Here is a 23,570-nt window from a genome sequence, read left to right on the forward strand (position 1 = left end):
GAGCAGAGCGAGAGGTTGGAGCACCATGAGATTCATATTCAGTGGTCACTTTAAAGGACAAAATTGCTACTCTGTCCTTCTCCATTCACTTCAACAGCACACAGTATTCAAGGGTGGGTCTGATGGCCGCCCTTCAATTCGAGTGCTCTAATTGGCCCTCCTGCATCCTCAGGCTGCCTGCCATCCCTAATTGGACGGTGCTCCCGGAGGCAGTTTCTTAATTGGCCTCCTCCAAGATCATGCCCAATGTCCCGCCACATGAACTTCCAGGCTCATGGGCCAGAAATCCGCCTGACATTGAAGCCCAAAGCAAGACAAATGGGAAAATTCAGCCCGCTGCCTCTGAAATTGGGAATGCATGTACAAATGCCTTTAAAATCACAGCCTACTTGAGAAAGTTACTTTGGAACTTTATATCACTTTAGATAATGCAGTTATAGAACTTACTGCAGCAATTCTCACTGGCTGGCTACTGGTGAACTTCTACTGCAGCTACTAGTCTGAAGCTGAACAGAGTTTTGTACAGACAGTGTAAGGTGTGTGGAATTCCTGTCCCAGAGACTCAAAATTTAAATAGGACAGTTGTACTTACTACAAATATTTTAAATCAATTACCAAGTTTTGTTAAAACTTGACAGGATTGCACCCAAGTCCAATACCAGCTTCTTTAAACTCCTCCCACATATCTCTTCACCTCCTAACATGAATGTGAGAAGCTTGTGAAATTCCTTGTAAACAATAGCAACCATCTATTCAACTTCTTCTTACCCTCCTCTTGCTCACCAAACTAAGCCACCCCCATTCCCCCTGCTTATGTATCAACCGAGGCTCAAGTTGGTAGTTGTCTCGTCTCTGAGTTCAAGTCCCACCGGAGACTTGAACATAAAAATCTAGGCTGATGTTCCAGTGTAGTACTGGGGGTCAGCTTCCACACTTGGGGCAGAATCATCCAGTCCTCTTGCCAGCAGGCGTCATGGCGGGCGTGAGCAGACAGGATGGTGAGAAGGCCAAAAATCAGTTTACCGTCGTCGTCAAACCAGTTTGTGATCATCCGCCCCACCTGTCAACGGTGGGCCGGGTTTCCCGCCACTACATGTTGGGAACCTAGGGGAGAATTTTACATCCTGCAGGTGGGCATGCAACTGACCCAATCGGGCATCCAGTTGCACGAGAAGACGTTGGGCAAGCATCCCGATGTCATCCCTTACTCGCATGATATTTCGCTCAGCTGGCACATGCAAAAGTGGGAAGCGTGCCCGCTGACAATTAAGAGGGCAACTAAGCCCATGGATGGCGCAGTTGTCTCCGATTTTTCATGTTCCGTCCAACCTTACCATTGGCGGAGGGGCGAATCAGCCAGGCGGACTTTGCATTTTTCATCAAACTTTATCCAGGGGCGGGATGAGGTTTCCGCTATTAAAAAAAATAAAAATCTGTGGACAGCACTTTTATCATCTATACGTTCAGGTGCCTGATTGTGATGCTTGGACAGTTTTTTCTTGATTTTCAAAATTTTATTTCATGGTTTTCGAGTCTGCAGCTCTCTGAGGTAGTTCTCTGCCTTCAGAGAGTTTTCTCTCAGCGCTCGCCCACGGAAACGTCATCGCCCGCCCTACTCCCGCCCCCACCCCTGCAGCACAGAGTTTTTCAGCGCGCGCGCTTCATGCTGGCTGACCGTTAATAGGCCAGCCAGCGTGAAATCTCAGTCGGGGGCTGATCGCGGCCGGCAGTCCATTTCCTGACCACTCCCGGGCCCACCGATCACACCCGCCCACCGGGCTGAAAATTCAGGCCCTAGTTCCAATAAATTTAGCATCTCATTAGCCCAGCTCACCAGAATCATGCCCCATGCTGGATTACCCAGGCATGTCAGTGTGATTGCACGCTGACGTGTTTCACAACTGTACATAAGATACGTGCATCTGCTGAGCTGCACTTCACTCAGGGCTTTGAGGTTTGTTTGCCTACCATGCTTCAGGCAGTACTCACAGTCATCAGCGCCAGGCTTCACAGGCAGCACCACATCATATTTCGGGGGGCTCACAGGCAGGTCTCTACTTACCAGGCCAGCCATAAGGCAGGGATGACTTTTCAACAGCTGCAGGGCTAGGGCTTACTTGGGGAAAGGGAAGAAGTGGCCTTAGGCAACGGAAGAGGCTGCAGGACGAGGGCTGTACTGGGGGAGGATATCCCAGGGTGAGTGCGGGGGCACAAGTTGATCTATGCAAGTGACCTCAAAATGGTAAGAGCTGAAGAGGCAGTCTTCAGAGGATTTGAGGCCAGATGGAGATGTGAGGGTGTGTGCGAGAGTGAGTGATGATGTCCTTTGAGCTGGCAGTGAGTGAGATGCCAGTAAATGTGTGATGGGCTTGTGAGTGTAAGAGTTTAGATTGATGAGATGGTTGACCTACCCTGGTGGCACGGATGAGATCATTCATCTGTTTTCTGCACTGGATGGCCGACCTCTTGTATGCAGCATTGGCACTGACTACCTCCGCCACCGCCTCCCAAGCCGGATGGTGAGACTGATGGGCCTCTTGCAGCCAGAGTGGGGGTAGAGGACATCGGGGTGGGCCTCCATGGTGTCCAGAGGGCGCCATAGAGATGCTTCACTGAATCGGGCGGTTGCACTCTTCTTGGCTTTTGGGGCCATGTCTTCACCGGAGCAGTCCTGGGCTGCAGGCATTGAGAACTGTGCACGTGGCTGCCATTTAAATATGGTGCCCGGCATGAGGAAACAGCAACGTTATGGGGTGGCGGACAAATCGGAGGCCGTCCGCCAGCGAGATGGCATGTTTCCTGTAGCTGCATAGTTAATGAGATGGGAAGAGGGTGATATGGCGCGAAAACCCAACTGCTCCCCCAGGGAAATGGAAATGATGTATGGTTACACAGGTTAATAAGATCACTGAAAAAGAACAAACCAAGCATTGGGGTTTATTTCCAGAGGGATAGGATTGACAAACAGAAGTTATGTTAAACTTGAATAGAACCAAACTCGGAATACTGTGAACTCCATAATCTAAAGAGTATATAGAAATCTGGAGAAGCTGTGAAAGAAAACACAAGGATTATACCAAAACTGTTGGGAAATATTTAACAGGAAAGGCTAAACTGTTTGGCGTTCTCTCTAGAAAAGGCTCAAGGATGTGCTGATAGAGACCTTTAAGTTAGGCTTGATAGGGTAATTGATAGAGCAATTGTTTCCACTTGTGAGGATGTCCAAAACCAGAGCTCAAAAGTATAAGATAATCACTAATAAATCCAATCGGAAATTCAGGAGAAACTTCCTTACCCAAGGAGTGTTATAAATCTGGAATAAATACCATAAGGAGTAGTTGATGAAAGTAGCCTAAATACTTTTAAGGGGAAGCTAGATAAACACGAGGAAGAAAGGAATAACAGGATATGCTTTTAGGTTAGATGATAAGACATAAGAGAAGGCTTGTGTGGACCATTGGGACAAATGGCCTGTTTCTATTCTGTAGAATTTGCAACTGTTTAATGCTATGTAAACAGTCAGTATGTTTTAAAAATATGTTAGGAGTGGGTGACATCTCATCATTGTACAGTTTAATATCCTGAAATGCATTTGTTTCAAGACCCCCTAGTTCCTGTCCTTTAACCCACTAAGCAGAAAACCCAGTTGTCTTTCAGGTTTAACTTGAAATTAATGCTGCCAATTTTAACTAAGGTCGTGTAAGAGAGGAAGACAGATGTCTAGTTTCCATGATGTCATTTACTATTTTAATAATGCTTACAAGCTGATCCTCAGCATCATTTCCCTGAGCAATAACAGATAAATAGTCTTATGATTAGAATTTTAAATACACAGGTCTACTGGGAGCCTGGGAGCAGCATCAGCTGTTGAACTGAATTCAGAAGATGACTGACTGCCTCCCTCTGCAAACACCTGTTACATTTGTCATTTGGGGGATTGATGTTATTGCATATTTAAATCTTACAGCTATAATAGTGTTCTGTCAAATTTTCTTTGATAACATTCCTGCGAAGTGCCTTGAGATGTTTTGCAATGTTAAAGGTGCAATTTAAATACAATTTATTATTATAAGTGGATATTTAGAATCTTTATATACCAGTTGTAACAGAGTAAGAGGGTTCTCAGATTCGAAGGGAATTCCTACATGGTTTATTTGCCTATTTTGCTTCAGATGGCACTCGTGGTCACCAGCACCATATCACTTTTCGGGGGGGGCTCACAGGCAGGTCTCTATCTACCAGACAAGCCATAAGGCGGGGTGGCTTTTCAATGGCTACAAGGATAGGGGTTGCTTGGGATGTGGGAGAAGTGGCCTTAGGCAAGGGAAGAGGCTGCAGGGTGAGGGCTGTACTGAGGAAAGGAGGTATCACAGGGTGTGTGTGGGGGCACATGTTGATCTGTGCAAGCTACCTCAAGATGGTGAGGGCTGAGGAAGCAGTCTCCAGAGGAGGTCAGGCCAGATGGAGATGTGAGGGTGTGTGAGAGAGAGGGAGTGATAGTGAGTGCCAGTGAATCTGTGATGGGCATGTGAGTGTGTGAGCTGAGAATGATGAGATGTGATGAGAGTGATGACTTACTGTGGCGGCACGGATGAGATCATTCGTTCTTTTTCTGCACTGGATGGCTGACATCTTGTGTGCAGTGTTGGTAATGACCACCTCTGTCACTGCCTCGCAAGCCAGAGTGGCGAGACTGATGAGCCTCCTGCAGCCAGAACGGGGGTAGAAGACTGATGGGCCTCCATGGTGTCCAGAAGGTGTCCCAGGGATGCGTCACTGAATCGGCGAACTGCACTCTTCCTGGCTTTTGGGGTCATGTCTTCACGGGAGCAATCCTGGGCTGCAAGCATTGAGAAGTGTGCACGCAGCTGCAGTTTTAATATAGCGCCCACCATGATGAAGCAGCGAGGTAACAGCGTGACGGGTAAATCGGAGGCCGCCTGCCAGTGAGACAGCATGTTTCCTGTGGCTGCATAACTAATGAGGCGAGAAGGGGATGATACGACTTGAAAACCCGCCATTGCGGCTGGCAGGTACAACCTCTTTTCTCACGCCCACGACCACACTTAGTGAAAATCTGGGACGATTCCGCCCATAGAGTCTACTCCATACTATTTCTCTCGGTCAGTTCAACAGTCACAAGTTGCCTAACTTAGAAGCTGTTTTTAGTTTAATGTTTTTCAGTATACAATTAACTGAGTAATGACCTGTTATCAAACATATAATATTTATTATTAGCATTTATATAGTTTTTATGATGTTTTTATGTTTTGGCTATATTTTTGAGGCATTTTTAAAATTATGTTTTCCTCTTCCCTTCCTGTAAGCACATCCCAAAGATCTGCAGGCCACAATCTCAATGACTATGTCTGGATCACATGTTCTGGTATTGTCCAGAACTGACCCAGGTCAGCAGGAGGTTTACAAGTGCCTCTGCCACTGTGAATGTATCTCCAGAGCACCAGAACCTCTGGCACGCCATGGGTGGGGGAGGAAGTCTATTTCCCAGGCTACTCTTCCCTTCTCCACACCCCTTCCCCAACCAAGATTCCAAAATGTTTCCCTTGGAACAGCATCAGTCCTTACTTAGAGTCATTACTCCATGTGGTACTGCACATTGAGACTGCTAATTACTTTTAATATGTTTTATTCATGGCCAAAGAATGGTAAGTTTCATGGGCTACTGGGTATTAGTAGCACCAATGTAGCTGGAACCCAAAATGACCTTGAATTTCCTCGGAATAATTAGCACTCTCAGCTCATACTGCCTATACAATCCAAATGCTGGTATTATAATACTCTACCCAGAAATCAAACATCAAATACAGTTGTGTCCCTATTTTTAGCCACTATAAAAATCAATGAGCAATGTAAAAATAGATCAGCATGCAGTTGACAATCTACAAGTGCCTTTCAAGATACACAGGAACAATCTCTGCTGACATTTTCCTCCACATGGTAAGACGACTCCGGCATCAGAATAACTCTGATATCCAAACTGAGTCTTATGTAATTTCTACCCTGCCAGAATCTACTCCTCATATGCTACCTTAACACTGTTTCATAAATATATGGAAAACGTCCATCACAGGATATCCCAGGCCTAAAATTCCTACAAGCCCACTCTATGATCAGGCATATGTTGGGTGAGATTTCTGGCTGTTACTCTGCCCCAGCATTGACCCCCATCTCAAAATTCCATGAACTGGGTCATTTGCACAAAGGCTGAAGATTTTAGAGTCACTGTCAAGGAACCTGCATTGTGGTCCCAATTCCAACAAGGTATTGTCCTGATGCACATGTACTTTGTGTGGGGTGTAAGTAATATGGTACTGGCAGAATTTCTGGAAGTCAATGTCATCCCACCAGCCCTGCCCTTTATGACATTTAATGTTACAGCTGTCAGAATATTTCATCAACAAAAAAGGGGCCAAAACCTGTTGGAACCTGGTCCTACCATAAGTTCAAACCCCAAACCAATCTAAGTCTTTGAAATGGCCTCTCATACTCAATAATCTTAGGCCATCTGTGTCTGTACCAAGCAACCAGGTATTATTTGAGCACAGCTGCTTGAGAGTACAACCTAGAAACTGAAAAGGAGTTGAAACGTTCAAAAACAGAAGTGCTTGACTGGAGAGAAAAGCTAGAATCACAAAGGTAAAAGGGAACAAGGCCATATAAATTGGAAAGAAAAATTGGCTTTGGGCAAACAACCAGAAACTTCCAAATTGGAGATGGTTAGGGTACAAGCTATATGTATTTTCCAAAAGAAGTAAAAGCATTGTAACAAAAGTAGTTTCTTGGATGAGTGGAGAAGTTAAAACAAGGCTTATGAAGAGGCATATAAATATATCAAAGGCCAAGAATAAAAGGAGTAAATGAAGCTCAGTACAGAAAATACAGGGGGAAAACATTAAAGACCAGGAAGGCAAAAAGGGGATGTACCAATTTGGATTTCACCTGCAGGGGGCCAGATTTCAGGAATTGATGCCAGATAATTTAAGGGTATGGTTATTTGTCCAGGGTAATAAACATGTAGACGCATGCACCGCTCATTTTATGGCCACACAGGCACAAATAAACCATCAGATGGATGGCAGTTTTAAATGACTCATACAATATCGAGATGAATCCCTCAGTGAACTAATTGTTGAGTCTACAATGAGCAACTCTGGGTTAGTAAAGAAAGTAGCTATTTTACATAATTGGTGGGGCCTCTGACACGGTTTGGGAGACTGCATGAAGCTATAAGATAGAAGATTGCTAGTTGTGAGATAATCACAGATTTGACTCATTACTTAAAGAGAATCATGGTGAATGGCAGAAAGAGCAGCTAGGGAGACATGGGAATTAAATTGTTAGTTCTGAAAATGCATGCGGAGAACACAATGGGTGATTAGCCAGCACTCATTGACAGCATCGAGACCCTGCGAACTTTATCCTTTCTTTTATAATGCCCATCCTCTGAAGCCCATCTCTGCAGAGAGACTCTATCTGTTTGTCCTTTGTCTGTGTATGTGTGTGTGTGTGTGTATGTGTGTATGTGTGTGTGCACGCGCTGGGGGAATTCTTTAGGAAGATAGTTATACTTCCGGATTACAACTGTATAATAACCAGTACTTGCCACTTGTTAAAAAGAAGTTTTGTTTTCTAATAAACAATCGTTCTGAGTTTATTGAAAGAAGCCTGGTTGAAGACTCCTTTATTCTGGGCACCAGTAGGAGAAATAGACAATTGGCTATTTTGGTGAGAAAATTAAACTTTTAAGTTAAAGGTACAGCCTGCTGAGTAGTGGGGCTGGATCATACGCGCACTCCTCCCATCCCAGTTGTAACAAATACAGGTGGGATCCAAACTTTATGTTGCCTGATTTTAGTGATTTCTGCATGCAACCAGTGCTCCCTGCACTGTTCAAGCATCAGCAGGGAGCCCAAGATTGTTATAGTTTGCACTATATAAAGCTAGCTGATAATTCATAAAGGGGAATTGTTGGAGCAAGTGCTGAGAATCTTTCTGCAACTAAGTCCCATCTGGGAAAGAGAGATGATTGGCTGACCATGGGAGAAAGCGGGCACCCACGTTTTCAGATGCTGCACTGGAGATGTTGGTGGAGAAGGTGGAAACAAGGAGAGATGTCCTGTTTCCACAGATGAGCAGGTGGCCCTCCAGACACATGATGAGAAGACAGGGAACAGGAGTACCAACTCAGGACTTGGATGAATTCGGAAGAGGTTTAATGACCTTATAGAATTGGTCAAGGTCAATGAGTGTATCTTCAAACATTTGCCACTTATCAGCACAAGCTTGAATGTTGTCCAGGTCTTGCTGCATGAGGGCATGGAATGCTTCAGTATCTGAGAAGTCGCAAATGGTACTGAACATTGCGCAATTAGTGAACATCCCCACTTCTGGCCTTGATGGAGGCAAGGTCATTGATGAAGCAGCTGAAGATTAAAGGGCCTAAACTACTGCCCTGAGGAATTCCCGCAACAATAACCATGGGACTGGGATGATTGATCTCCAACAACCACAACCATCTTCCTTTGTGCTAGGTATGGCTTCAGCCAGTGGAGGGTTTTCTCCTTTATTTCTACTGGCTTCAATTTTTCTAGGACTTCTTGATTCCACAGTTGGTCAAACACTGCCTCGATGTCAAGGGGTAGCCAGTCTCACTTTGCCTCTGGAATTCAGTTCATTGGTCCATGTTTGGACTTAGGCTGTAATGAAGTTTGAAGCTTACCTTAGGGAGAGGCACATCTGCATGTTCTAACCCCCATGGAGGAGACCATGCTGACCATTATGGGAAGGGCTGTGCTGAGTCTGTGATGAACCTGAAGGCATTGAAGATGATGGGTGTCCTCATACCTAATCCACCTTATCACATCCCATTTCTTCCTAACACTTCTGACTTATAAGTTGCAGATGATGTAAACATGCATGAGCCATAACAGATAGCTTTTGTTGCTCAGTAGCCAGCCTTTGGTTTGCCATGGTGGTTGAAATAAATTTGGCACAGAGGGCTGTCAGAGAATGAATGCATTGTGACTGCTCCCATGATATGGTCATTGACCTGGATGGTGTGCTGCCTGTGTCACACAGCAGCTACACTTTGAGGGAGTGGAATCCATTTCAATTCAGGTACCGCTGACATGTGGCACATGTAAAGTAGTGTGCATGCAGACAATGACGCCCTGTAGCCTGGTACATAGTACAGTCAATCGGCATCTGTGGTAGAGGAAGTAAATGTTTAAGGTGGTGGATGGGCTGTCAATTAAGCAGGCTGTTTGTCCTGGATCGTGTCAAGCTTCTTAGTGTTGTTGGAACTGCACTCATCAAGGAACCCAGCAAACCCGAGTGCTCACTTCAACTGCTTCTCTCTGACAAGAGTAAATGAAATGTAGGTATCTCTCTTTGCATAGAGAGCCTCAGTGAACTGCCTTATGCAGCAGTATACTGCAAACTGTGAGATATTGTTAATATTTCCAGCAGCAACCTGGAAGAAGCTAGATGCATTAAGGTTTATAGACAGGGCTATCTTCACAGCCACTGGTTATCTGCTCCTTGCCCTGCTGTAAGGTTGGAGTTGTGGCTACAACAGTTGGCAAATTTCAGTGAGGACCTCCTTAGTGCATGCAGGCATCTGACACATGTCTCCTCGCTGAAGTTCAGGTAGGAGAACTGCTCCCTAAACAGCCTATGGCCCTTCCTTCTCCTTTCTCTTCTAGCAGGTTGCCGGGCATTCATAGCTCTATTCATTCTCCCATGCTCAATTCCAAGAGGAAAGGCACTAAGACACCCATGACTAGAAGCAACTGATTTATGCACAAGCCTTTAAGTTACCAAAGAAGTACTTCAGCATCATCCACACCACTCCTTGCAGGCTATGGAAACTTTTAGCAAGTATGTAAAAGTACCCAAAACACACAGAATTACAGTAACAGCCAGAAGAAATAATCCAGCAACTAACCTGCAAGTTGTTGATGATCCCTTTGAATAATGCTGAATGGGAGTGGGGTGGGGGAGGTCCTTCATGCCGCTGAAACCTTGTTCAGCTGTGGGAAGTTAAGAGGCAGCTTAGCCTGGAGTAAGAACTTCAAAATGACAACACTGGCAGCAAATCAGTCATGATCAGCCTGATCGACATGCCTCTGACAGATGTTAGGTACGTGTACACACTTCATGACCACCATTTTGGAAACTTATGGGACACTTGGTGCCCAAAAATGGGTGTTACTGAGCCCAATTTTCCCCAAGTTTGATAGCGCATGGTATATGCCACTCATAATTGTGAACATTGGGAATTACAGAGCTACCTCCGGCCAGAGTTTTCTACAGTGTCCGCTGCATTAGTGGCAGCACAATTTTGCCAAGTTGTCCTAAAATAGGTTTTAAGTTCCCTATTTGTCTATGTAAAGATTCTTAATCCTCTTTCAGATGTGGGCCCTGGACACCCATGTACTGGAGCCAACACCATTATGGTGGGCACTCACTTCCAGTGCAGAATGTTTACATGACCATGCTGTTCAGACAAAAATGTACCCATTTTACACCTGTGAAACACATGTGAAGCCAATGAATTGCTATACCAGAAAGTCTAGATCAACTAGTTTCTGTATAGCTTAACTAAAACGTGGACCTATATCTGGAGAGAGAACAAGGTGGTATCTCTGTTATTTTTTCATAATCAGGAACTACAGCAAATTGACTGTATTTGTTATTCAAACTGTGTACTGCCTACCAATATACTTTATGTAAAATAAACCAGCTGTTTGTGTGAAATTGTGCATTGTCTTAACAGGGTGCTGTTCAGTCAGCTTTTAGTAAAGACAGGAGGGTGGACATAATGACACACAAAATAATGCAGTAGCTGGTATGTGTAGAAAGCGACCTCTGTTACGATCCCTGGGTCATGCTATTATTTCACTGCATATTGGGTCAAAGTAAAAGGTGCGCTCTGGATGATTAGGACCATGAAATCCGCTTAAAGGATAAGGGTTAACTTAGAACAGTCAACATGGATCTGTAATGGACAAATTGCATCTGGCAAATCTAATTGAGTTCTTTGAGGAAATAATGAAGTGTGTTGATTAAGGAGCTGAAGTGGGTGTTGTATGCATGGATTTTCAAAAGGCATTTGTTGAGGTACCACACAGGATGTTGTGTGACACTGTATTGGAGAGAATATCTAGCATAATAACCAAAAGTCTTCACAGTGAGAATGAAAAAGAATGTCAGGTAATATAAAGGAAAATAGTAAATGATATTATAAACATACAAACAAAAGAATTATTAAAGAATGGATATAGGGCCAATGAGGGATGACAAAAGAAATGGTCCCATGGAGGATAAGGGAATAGCAGAAATGCTAAGTGAATTTTCATGGAAAAGTATGGAATTGGGAAGTAAAGAATAGACAAAGAGGAAAAGGAGTAAATTGATAGGACAACTACAGGTGGAGAGGTTGAAAATTATGTACTTTGAAGTAGTAAAGACACCAGACCCAGATTGTATTTTGGGATGCTGAGAAAAGTCGGAGAATCAATGGCAGGGACTTCATCTGAACTGGTCCAACATCCTAAGATGTGAAAGTTGACTCTAGGGACTGCAAAATTTTAATGTCTCTGTTCGGGACAATCAATATGGATTTATAAAGGACAAGTTTCATCTGACAAATTTAACAGAATTCTTTGAGGAAATAACAGAATGGGTGTTGTATGTATCGATTTTAAAAAGATACTTGATGAGATGCCATATCGATACCTGCTTGATAAAATGAAGGCTCAAGGTACTTAAAGCACTGTGACAGATTCTGCAAAAAGGCAGAAAACAGAATGATTAATGGATGCTTTTCAGACTAGAAGAGTGATGAATAGCAGTTTCCTGAAGGATCAATGTTAGAACTATATATACACAATCTGGACTGGTTCATATGAAAATTTGCAATTGACATAAGACAGTGTAGTTAACTGTATGTGACTTTAGGAAGACACCGACAGATTGAAAGATTCAGCAGGTGGATGTTGAAATGTGTGATACTGAATCTGAGAAAATATCTAGCACAATAACCAAAAATCTACAGCGAATATGAAAAATAATGCCAAGTGATATGAAGGAAATTAGTGAAGGATATTATAAACAAATAAAAACAAAATAAAGAATGGGTATAGGGCCAATGAGAAATTATAAAATAAATCTTCCCATGGAGGATAAAGGAATAGCAGAGATACTAAATGAATTTTCACAAAGTATGGTATTAGGAAGTAAAGAATACACAAAGAGGAAATAGAATAAACAGATAGGACATCTACAGGTAGAGAGGGAATATTGGCAATTAATTTTGGGGGAGAATAAGGAGAGGACAAATACAGCTCATGAAAATATAAATGGAATACTATAAATGTGTGACAGTGTTTCAATAAGCAACTCTTTTAAAGCGGGTAAGCAACAGCTAAAAATTGTTGCAGTTTTATAAATAGCGACATCATCTCAATAGAGCCCGAGGGAAACAGTGTCAGAGACCAACGGCGGCAGAGAGTCAATGGGAGACAGAGAGCGCGAGTCTGAGGGAAGATAGTGCTGAAGACCAACAGGTAAACGTGGTGGCAAAGCATCAGTAGGGGAGATAGAAAGAGAGAGCGAGAGAGCACCTGTGGAAGTTAGCAGGAGTCCAAGAGAGCACTGTGAAAATGAAAGCAACAAAAGAACATCAAGGAGTGATGCCACGGAACAGCAGCTAGGTGATTGGTTTTTAGAATAGCCCTGAGGTGAGGAACATGTAGCTAAAGGAGTTTGGGTGAAGCCCAGTGAATTAATAATAAGTATTAGCACAGAGCAAGTTGAAAGGCATTAATTAAAATGAATAGTTTAAACAAAGTACTAACTAGATTCTAAAAGAGTGAATAGGGATTTTTTAGATCATGGATAGGCAGCTGAGGCCTGATGCTTGCAATTCCTGTGCCATGTGGGAACTCATGTCACGTCATGTGTCTTGAGTGACCACGTGCATAGGAAGTGTCCAGCTTCTAGAGCTCAAACTCAGGATTTCTGAGCTTGAGGGGCAGCTATTTTTAATTCATTTACAGGATGTGGGCATTGCTGGCTAACCCAGCATTTACTGCCCATCCCTAATTGCCCTTGAGAAGGTGGTGGTGAGCTGCCTTCTTGAGCCGCTGCAGTCCATGTGGTGTAGGTACATCCACAGTGCTTTTAGGGAGGGAGTTCCAGGATTTTGACCCAGTGACAGTGAAGGAACGGCGATATATTTCCAAGTGAGATGGTGAATGACTTGGAGGGGAACTTCCAGGTGGTGGTGTTCCCATGTATCTGCTGATCTTGCCCTTACTAGATGGTAGTGATCGTGGGTTTGGAAGGTGCTGCCTAAGGAGTCTTTATGAATTCCTGCAATGCATCTTGTAGATGGTACACACTGCTGCCACTGTTTGTCAGCGGTGGAGGGAGTGAATGTTTGTGGAAGGGGTGCCAATCCAGCAGGCTGTTTTGTCCTGGGCAATGTCAAGCTTCTTGAGTGTTGTTGGAGCTGCACTCATCCAGGCAACTGGAGATTATTCCATCACACTTCTGACTTGTGCATGTAGATGGTGTACAGGCTTCAGGGAGTCAGGAGATGAGTTACTCACCAAGGGATTCCTAGCCTCTGACCTGCTCTTGTAGCCACAGTATTTATATGGCTAGTCCAGTTCAGTTTCTGGTCAATGGTAACCCCAGGATGGTGAAGTCACTGCTGAGCTTCAGGGAGGGTTAGAGTTTCCTGGATTGTATATTCCAGAAGGTGGTCAACCTACAGGCTATGATAATTCAGGATAGTAGATGTGTGGCCATCTGGAAGAGTATGAAAAGGCAGGAAGGTGTCTTCAGGCTGTGTGTCACTCTCAAAGCTGTACTCAGTGTTTGAGACTGCTGGGATTGATGACACCTTGAAGGAGTGCAGTCAAATAGCTATGGTGCAAATAGGCAAAGTACTGCACATGAGGGAACAGCAAAGAGTAGAAATGCAGTCGTTATAGGAGATTCCATCATTAAAGAGACAGATAGGTGTTTCTGTGACCGTCGTGAGTTCCGCATTGTGTATTACCTCCCTAGTGCCAGGGTAAAGGACATTATGGAGAGGGTGCAGAATATTCTGCAGGGGAAAGGGAGAGAGTGATGAAAGTTTTGGTACATATCGATACCAATGACATAGGGAGGGCAGGAATTGAGTCAGGTCTTATGGTCAGATTTTCAGGAGCTATAGAGCAAATTAAAAAGTAGGACTTCAAAAGGTAGTCATCTCTGGATTGCCCCCACACTAGTGAGAGTTAGAAATAGGAAGGATCAATGCATGGCTTTAGGCATGATTCAGGGGGGGAGGGCATCAGATTCTTGGGCATTGGAACCAGTTCTGAGGCAACAGCACCTATTCAAAAAGGATGGGATGCACCTAAACAGGACTGGGACCAATGTCCTCACATGGAGGTTCATTAGTGTGCTTGGGGAGAGTTTACATTATATTGGCAGGAGGTTGGGTACCATTATAAAGAAGTAGAAAAGAGCAATAAGGTGAATAAAGTGAGAGTGTTGTATTGTACTAGAGAAGGAAGTAGTGCCATATTAGATAGAAGAACCACGAGGAATACAAAGACAGGTTAAATGCACAAAGTGTGGTGAATAAGGTTAGTGAGCTACAAGCACAAATACCCATCTGAGAATAGGATGCAGCTGCAATACGCAAATGTGGCTTAAAAATGGTTAGACTGGGTACTTAATGTTTAAGGATATAAAGTGTTCAGAAAAGATAGAGAAGGCATAAAGGGAGGTAGGGTAGCAGCACTGCTTAGGGAAGACATTGTAGTGTTGGAAAGAGAGGATGTCCTTGAGGGGCTAAGACAGAATCTATTTGATTAGATTTGAGAAGCAAGAAAGGTATATCATGCTACAGGAGGTATTCTATAGGCCTCCAAATAATGAGAGAGAGATAAAGGAACAAATCTTCAGGGAAATCACTGAGATGTGCAAGAGTGGTGCTATTGGGGGACTTTAATCACCCAAATTTGATTAGGATAATGTTAGAGTAAAGGGAAAGGAGGGGGACAAATTTTTGAAAAGTGTTCAGGAGAACATCCTCTCGATACAACTAGGAAGGAGACATAGCTGGATCTGGTGCTGGGGAATGAGGTGGGCCAAGTGGACCAATTGTCCATAGGGAAGCATCCGGGTAAGAGTGATCATCATAAGTATTAGATTAACGCAAGCAACAAACTAAAGTAGAACTTCTAAATTGGAAGAGGGCTAACTTCAATGGGATGAACGGGGATATAGCCAGGGTGAAATGCAACCGAAGACTGACAGGAAAAACAGCAATGGAACAATGGGTGGTCTTTAAGGATGAGGTGTTTCAGGCGCATTCCAAGAAAGGCAAATGCTAAGGGAACCAAAACCAGGACTCCTTGAATGACAAGAGAGATACGAATATGTTGAAATAAAGAAGAGGGTGTAAATGCATGTCAGGTGAATTCTTCATGCAGGAACCAGGCCAAATAGAACAAGTTGAGAGAGGAAGTCATGAGCCAAATAAGACTGGCAAGGAAAAAATATAAGAATAGAATGATAGTTAACATAAAAGAGAACTCAAAAATCTTCTACCGGTAAGTAAATAGTAAGTGGGGAGTAAGAGGCGAGATGGGTCCTATTAGGGACAGAGAGAGTGATACATGCTTATAGGCAGAGGGCAAGGCTAGAATACTTAATGGGCAGAATTTTGCCCTTGTTGGGCGGGCTTAGCAGGGGTGGGCAGGAGTGGTCGGGAAGCCGACCACCGCCCGCGATTGGAGCCGAACCATGATTTCATGTTGGTGGGCCAATTAAGGCCTGCCCAGCGTGAAACGCATGCTGCAGTGCTCAGCGCTGCCTTTGTGAGGGGGATGGGGAGGGGAGGAGGGCAAATGGGGAACTTCGCGCGTGCGCGCAAGTGTGCGCAGGAAAAGCTCCCTGCTTCAGGGCTGTCTCAGGGATATGAACGTATGAAAAATTAAAAATAAAGCATTTTAAGATGTTAAAAAACATGTCCCCTCATGTGACTATGACATGAGCAGGAACATGTTAGAAATTAGTTTGAAAATTTTTTATTTTTTTTAGTGACGGATCAAAACCTCGTCCCGCCTGTGGACGAGGTTTCGTATAAATGCAAAGGCCGCTTGGCCTTTTCACCTGCCACCAATCGTAAGGTTGGACGGGCAGCGAAAAATTTAATTCAATTAGATTGTTAATGGCTTTAATAGGCCTTTTAATTGTCGGCGGGCACACTGCCAACTCCTGCACGCGCCTGCAGACCGAAATAGTTCGAGTGCACGATGTTGTTAGGGTGCTCGCCCGACGCAGCTGCGCGTTATTTTACATTAGTTCGGATTGGGCGCGTGCCACCCGATGAATGGAAAATTCTGCCCAGTGAGCACTTTGTATTGGTGTTTACTAAGGAAGGTGAATCTGGCAAAATATTGCAAGAAACAGAGAAGGTGGAAGTAATGGATGGGGTGAAAATTGACAGGCAGGATGTACTGAAAAGGCTGGCGACGCTAAGAGTGGATAAGACCAGATCCCATTCCAAGTTGATAGGGGAAGTATGGTGGAGAAAGCAGAAGGTCTTTCCATGAAATTTTAATCTTCTCTCGATAAGGGGGAGATGCTGGAAGGTTGGACAATAGCAAATGTAACACCCTTATTCAAGAAAGGGTGTAATTCCTGCTAACTTCAAGCTGGTCAGTTTAACATCAACGGTGGGTAAAGTTTTAGAAACAAAAATCAGGAAAAATAAACAAAGACATTTGGAGAGGTTTGAGTTAATTAAGGAGAGCCAGCACAGATCCGTGAAAGGCAGATTGTTCTTGATAAATCCAAAATTTTTTTGATGAAGTAGAAGAGAAGGTTGATGAAGGAAATGCAATGGATGTTGTCCATATGGGTTTTCAGAAAGTGCTTGACTAAAATAGCACATAAAAGGCTGGTTAACAAAATTGAGGCTCACGGAATAGGAAGGTCAGTATCAGTTTGGATAAAAATTTAGCTTAAAGACAGAAAACAATGATTTGTGGTAAATGGTTACTTTTAAAATCTGGAAGATGGTGGACGTGGTATTACCCAAGGTTCAATGCTAGGACCACTGCTCTTTTTGTTATATATAAATGACTTAGATGTTGGAATATAGAGTAAAATTTCAGAATTTACAGACGATACGAAACTTGGAGAGTGGTAAACATTGAGGATGATATCTAATGACTGCAGCAGGTCATAGAAAGGCTAGCAGAATGGGCAGGCAAGAAGCAGATGGAATTTAATACAGAGAAGCGTGAGGTATGCATTTTGTTCAAAATGATAGGGAGAGGCAACATAGATTTAATGGCACAGCTCTAAAGAGTGTGCAGGGAAAGAGGGACACCGAGGTTCTCGTGCATTGATCTTTGTGGGTGACAGAAATATTGAGAGAGTAATAAGCAAAGTATATGGGATCTTGAGATTCATGAATAGAGGTATTGAGTACAAAAGCAAGGAACTTATGCTGAGCTTTATAAAGCTCTGGTTAGGCCACGACCTGAGCATTGCACCCACTTCTGGTCTCCACATTTTTAGAAGGACATGAGGGTCCTTGAGGGTGTGCAGAGGCAATTTACTCGAATGGTTCCAAGGATAAGGGATTTTAGCTACAAGAGCCAGGATTTTCCTCACACATTCGCGGCAGGCAGGAGCATAAAATACCACAAGGAGGCCAAAAATCTGTTTTACATCGTCACGAAACCAGTTTGTAATCGCCCACTCCACCTGTCAATGGCAGACCGCGTTACCCGCCACAGCATGTTGGGATCATCATTTTAATGCATTTGCATGTCACTATAAGTCCTGTGCGCCAGAATCATCTCTCCACTCTGGATCATCCGGGCACATTGGCATGCAATTAGAATGATGTGTTTCACAACAGGATATAAGCCACGTGCAGCTGGCGGACTGCATTTCGCTCCTTACTTTGATGTTGGTTCACCCACCTTGTATTGTGCAGCGCTCGCAGGAATCAGTGCCAGGCTTTGCAGGCAGCACAACATCACTTTCAGGGGGTGTCACAGGCAAGTCTCTACTTACCAGACCAGCGGTAAGGCAGGGGTAGTTTTTAATGGGCTGCAGGGTTAGGCCTGTACTGGGGGCTATGAATGGGTAAGGTTGCACTCAGACATTTGACTGGGGGGATGGGGAGGTGGGAAAGATATGTCGAACAGTGTAAGTGGCCTCAAGATGGGGGATGGGTGAGGTCCACACGAGGCATAGGCACGGCCACTTCAAAATGTCCAGAGAGCTAACAAACGGACGATGGGATCAAGGAATACAGGGGTTGGATGGGGAGATTTGGAGGGAGGGAAACCTGAACATGAAACACCTCCAAGATGATTGGAGGGGTTTCCATACTCGCACAGGGAGGGTCAAAGCTGGTCCAGCAGTGAAAGTTCTGCACTACCATCTTCCAACCTGCAGCAATGGTGCAGCGCAATATTAAAATCAGGAGAAGCTCTGCTGGTGAGGGCTCTGTGGGTGGATTGGAAGGCAGGTGCATGCACTGGGGGCAGATTACAGTGGCACGCAACTGAACTGTGCATTTCCAAATGAGGAGAGAGGCACAGCTGAGACATGTTCGGAATCTTTCAATGACAGTGCAGGGAATCAGGAAAGTGAAGCAATGATGCCCATACATGCAAAGACCAATCCTGTAAAGTGGCACTAACGAATTTCCTTGTTTTAACCCTTTGTTCATAGTGTGGAAATTCTCCAGCATAATAACGAACCCCATAGCAATTGGGTAAATGAACATGCTCCAGAACCCTGTTAGAAAGTTGGCGCTAGATGGTTCACTGAAGTGAAGTGAAGCCTCAGGACTCCTTCAAATAATCTAATTTCCTGAATGAACATTTGCCCTCATGTTTATTCCCAAGAGGGTAGTATTAGAGTGCAGTGAATGAGGCTCCCAGCACCTGGGCTGAAAGCATCACATCCAAGCGCCTGGCCAAAGCAACATCATAGCAGTTGGTCATGTTGGGGGGAGCCTTGATATGCACTCCACACTTCCATCATTTCAGGGGCGGTACTCTCGACATGGGAACAACGCCTTTGAACCCACATTCACTGATGAATCATCAACAGAAAGAGGACTCTTGGAGACTAATGCCGACACTTGGTCTCCTCTCTGCAGTATCATTGAGAAAGAGACATCAGGAAGATGGAGGCTGGATTTACCTCTACCTGCATTATCACTTACAGGAAGTAAGAAGAAGGAGAAGATCCTTCCTGATCCTTTGAAGGATGATGAAGCCTCAGGAGCATGTGTCCTTGCTGAGGTGAGGTGTTAACTGGAGGAAGGCATCCTGGCACCAGATGTCAGAAGGTGCTGGCTCTCCAAGCGTCTCTCCAGCATCCCAGTCAAACCAGCATCCTAAAAGAGCCAGGAGCTATCAGTCAATCCTCAGTGGTCTCGTAGCTGTAAGCCTTCAATGTGACAAGGAATCCTAAGGAGATCCATCTAATGCAATGGAACTACGCACTCTGTGTAACATCGATGGTGAATCATATAATTCACACTTGGGACAAGGCAACCAGTGACATTCCACTGCCGTGAATCTGTTTATAGATGACTCAATCGTCTGAGGTGCATTCTTCCAAATCATACTGATATCTGGCACTCTCAGTTAGGGATCCTGGGCTGCATTTATCATCAGCTTGAAATGGATGCGGAACAACAAGACGTCAAATACTTGCCTGTCAGACATTAAAATGTCTCCTCTTGAACAAACACATTGTGCCCTCATGGCCAGCCCTGGCCCTTGCCAAGTCCAAAATGCACACACCATGAAGCCCTCAAGGGCACGTATCATTGCAAATAAAGAGCACATTTCAGCTTCAGTACATCCTCGCTGCTTTCCCATTGCTCCCCTCCACATTGCCTGAAGCAACCATGTGTGCTTCCAGAGCCTGCTCAAAGCCTCTATTGATCGCCAGAAATCACCATTTGGAATTAGCATCAGTGACCTCGGTTAGTGCTCAGGTGAGGGAATGCACAGCGCTGCATCTCTAGTTTGGGATGAGAGCCTTGTCCCTGCAAGACACACAACTAAGGGGGAGAGTCGCACAGGTTGGACATTCAGAGGCAGGGCAATAATGTGGCTGAGAGGGGCTGAATCACCTTGAGGTTACAAGGTGCCCCCACCTATTGGTGAGCTTAGAAGATGTACACTCTGAAAGTTGAAAATGTGGCTGGCTGACAGCAGCACACACGAGCTCCGAGTATCCGCTCATTGCAGGAAAACCTTGCTGAGAGACAGACAGAATATGGAGTTGCACAATATATGACCCTTCACCGTGCATGAACATATCTCTCTCTGTACATTGCGCCTTCGCCTTTCAAGAATGTAGACAAGATAGGAGAACACTTCTGCCTCAATCTTACACAGCCAAGAATATACATGAGATGACCCTGCAAGGCACGTGAATGAGGTCTGTTCCACAAGCACACTTAACATTAAGGTCGAAGTATCACTGATGTCAAGAATGATATGCAAAAGGGGCACACACCATGGTGATATGGAAGATGAGATATATGAGATGTGATTCTATTTACATTTTTGTACATTATATACATGGTACGAACACCCATGCCACCGTTATATTTCCTAATCCTACTGTTACATCTTGGTGCTTGCCCGACATCCACAGCACAGGTGGAGGCAACCAGTGACTGCCATGCCCTGTTGTATGTGATGACCTTGGCGGGTGTCCTCTGGAGGGCCCCAACCCGCTTTGGGTGTCCTGCTGTGGGGCAGGTTCACCCTCCTCGGCTGTGGAGCTGGAGGTCATGGGGTCACAAGAAGAGGGGCCAAGGAGTCCCAGAGTCACTTAGATGGATGGCCCCTGGGGAGTCCAGCTGCTGGTCCCCTTCCTATGAGTGCCTGACGGCCCCTGGCTGACTCCTGTAGGATAAGGGGCAGCTGGAGTGAGATTGAGGTGTCCTGCAACCATCTTGCGTTGTCATGATGGAAGCCATCAAGGGCTACGGTGATGGAGTGCACCTCCTGCAGCAGTGCAGAACCGATGTCCTGCACCAAGGACTCCATGGTAGCCGCCATCCTGCCAGTGTTGATCTTGGTCCACTGGCATGCCAGAGCTATGACCTCAGACTGAATGCAGACAGACTCCTCCTTTATACATTGCAATCTGAAGATTGCAACTGACATCCCTTCCTGAGTTCCTGTGATTGTCGCTGCAGCTACTGCAACTGATTTAGGACCGAATCCTGAGGCTCATCATCAGACTGGGACTCAGCAGGATCATAGCCTCCAGCAGTCCTCTAAGTGCCAGGGACCTTGGATGTCCCTGCCTCTACCTGCTGTGGAGCAGATTGTGTGCTGTGCTCACCAGAATGTGACCCAGAGGCTGCTCTAGAACTAGGTCCCACCAAGGTGTGTTTCTCCGCACTGGTGGAGGGTGTGGGTGAGCGCTGTGACGGGTCTTCAAAGGTGCTGTTTTCAGGTTCCTCATCTGAGGTGTCCTCTGGTTTGAAGCTAAGGGCTTGTCTGGTTGAGGGCTTTGGCAGAGGTGGCTTTGAAAGAAAGTAGAGATAATTAGTGCATGGCAGCTGAATAAAAGAACAGGACAATGCACTCACAGTAGCGTTGAGTAAGGGATGAGCTGGTACAGGATCCTCATGTGGGTGTTTGCCGCTGATCTCACTGTCGCCGCAGTGAGGTCATTGTTAAACCTATATAAATTATTTGTTAGGTTGCAGTTAGAATATTGTGTCTGGATTTTGGGTATTATTGTTTGGAAGGATGTCAAAGTTACTAAGAGAGTACAAATGAGATGATAAAAAAAATGAGAAGTTTTAGTTTTGAAGAGAGGTTAGGGAAGTTAGGCTATTTTCAGTAGAAAAGAAAAGTGGAATTTACTTGCTTCCATTATTATCCATACAATTGTAGCCAGAGGGTTTACGTCCCTCACAAGGAAAGTTACCTCTGGAGTGCCCTTAGAATCTGCCCTTGGACCCACTCCCTTCTCATTTACATGCTGTTCCTTGGCCACATTATCCAAGGACTTTAGAACAGAATTTTCCCAGCCAGTTTCAGGTGGGTTCCAGAGTGTATGAGGTGAGAAAGTGATCCCGCTGCCTTGCGGCTTTCCCTGGGGCGGTTTGAGAATATACTGGGGAATCCCTGGTAGTCTAGCAGGAAAACAACTGATTTTAAAAAAAATGAAGAGCCTTTTTAACCATGGAATCCTTCATTCCCAAACGCACAGGTCACATGCTATGTCAGCAACTTTCCAGTTGAAGAAGGCGGGTGCAGAGCAGGAACTTATCATAGAGTAAAGCTGACCTGATATGAGCAGTATAAAGGGTGAAACCAGCAAGTCAGTGATCAGCCACAGTGAGAGGCTTGCGCTGGCAGGAGCAGGTCTTTCAGCCTAAAATCGTTGATTATTGCTGGGGACAGCAATGTTGTGTAACTTAAATCAAGTGTCTTGGATTCTGCTGAGGACAATCTCATTTATTAGCCGTGAGACTTCCCTGTGACCTGGGATCTACATATTTTGCAGTTGGTTGGACCTCTGAGAAGCAGGTGCAGAGTGCTCCAGCTCAGCAGCCACAGTGGCAGAAGCTGCCTTCTCCCCAGCCACATGCAGCTGGATGGAACAGAGGATTGGACACAAGGCTGTACCTCGAAGGAGGTAATAACCTCAGTGTAGGGTCTATAGGCCAAGGAACAGCTTCCTTGACCTCTCTGAACAGGAGTGCCTCCGAAGGCTCCAGCTCTCATGGTAGGTGGCCGCAGGAGGCTCTTGGATAAAGACCTTCGCCCTGGAGTAGCAGGTGGCCACCCAGTGTCCGATGCTGTCAAGGTGACTGTAGCCCCACAATACAACCAGCCAGGTCACCAATGCTTTGTTTGTGCAGGATTCCAACAATATCAACTTTGAGATGGATGATGTCAGTGAAATGGGTGGCTGTCAGCTTTGCTTCCCTTTCAGGATTTCTAAAGATCCAAGGGATCATAGACTGCACCCAAGTGGTAATCAAATGCCATCAGAACACGAAACATCTTCAGCAATCAAAAAGGTTTCCACTCCCTTCAATATGCAATTGGTATGTTGACCAATAGGAGAGGATGACGCAAGTGTGCTCTAAGTATCCAGGGAACTGCCATGACTCGTACATCTTTCAGCAGTCTCAAGTTCTGCAGCTCTTCCCTCCAACAGACAGCCTTAGCAGTTGGCTCCTGTAGATACCTACTCAGGACCTGGCTCATGATCCCCTTCGCAGAGGCACAGGAGAACTGCAACAGGGGCAATAGTATCACAGTGTGACAACACAGCAAGCCAACAAGTTTCTGTTGTCTTGACCAATCTGAAGTGCCCTTCTATAGGTTACAGCAAGGATGTCCAGGATTGGAGTGGCCTGCAGTGTCCAGCACAACATGGCACTGCAGAAAGGTCTGGAGCTGATGCAGGAAGGTGAAGAAAGCCAAAATCCTCACAGGAGGAGGAGGAGGAGG

At 45.0% G+C, this 23,570-nt stretch overlaps 1 protein-coding gene across 1 annotated transcript in view; it reads right to left on the reverse strand.

Moving 5' to 3' along the window:
• frmd3 (FERM domain containing 3) overlaps positions 1-23,570 on the reverse strand; it is a 318,178-nt gene that overhangs the window by 15,306 nt on the left and 279,302 nt on the right. Inside the window, exons 15-16 of the mRNA XM_078567752.1 lie at positions 20,819-20,856; positions 2,535-2,575 (exon numbers count right to left, since the gene is read on the reverse strand). Of these exons, the coding sequence (XP_078423878.1) occupies positions 2,535-2,575; positions 20,819-20,856 (79 nt within the window). The remainder of the gene's footprint in view (positions 1-2,534; positions 2,576-20,818; positions 20,857-23,570) is intronic.

The sequence above is a fragment of the Cetorhinus maximus genome, chromosome 2, assembly GCF_964194155.1.
Source record: "Cetorhinus maximus chromosome 2, sCetMax3.hap1.1, whole genome shotgun sequence".
In the NCBI taxonomy this organism is placed as follows: domain Eukaryota; kingdom Metazoa; phylum Chordata; class Chondrichthyes; order Lamniformes; family Cetorhinidae; genus Cetorhinus; species Cetorhinus maximus.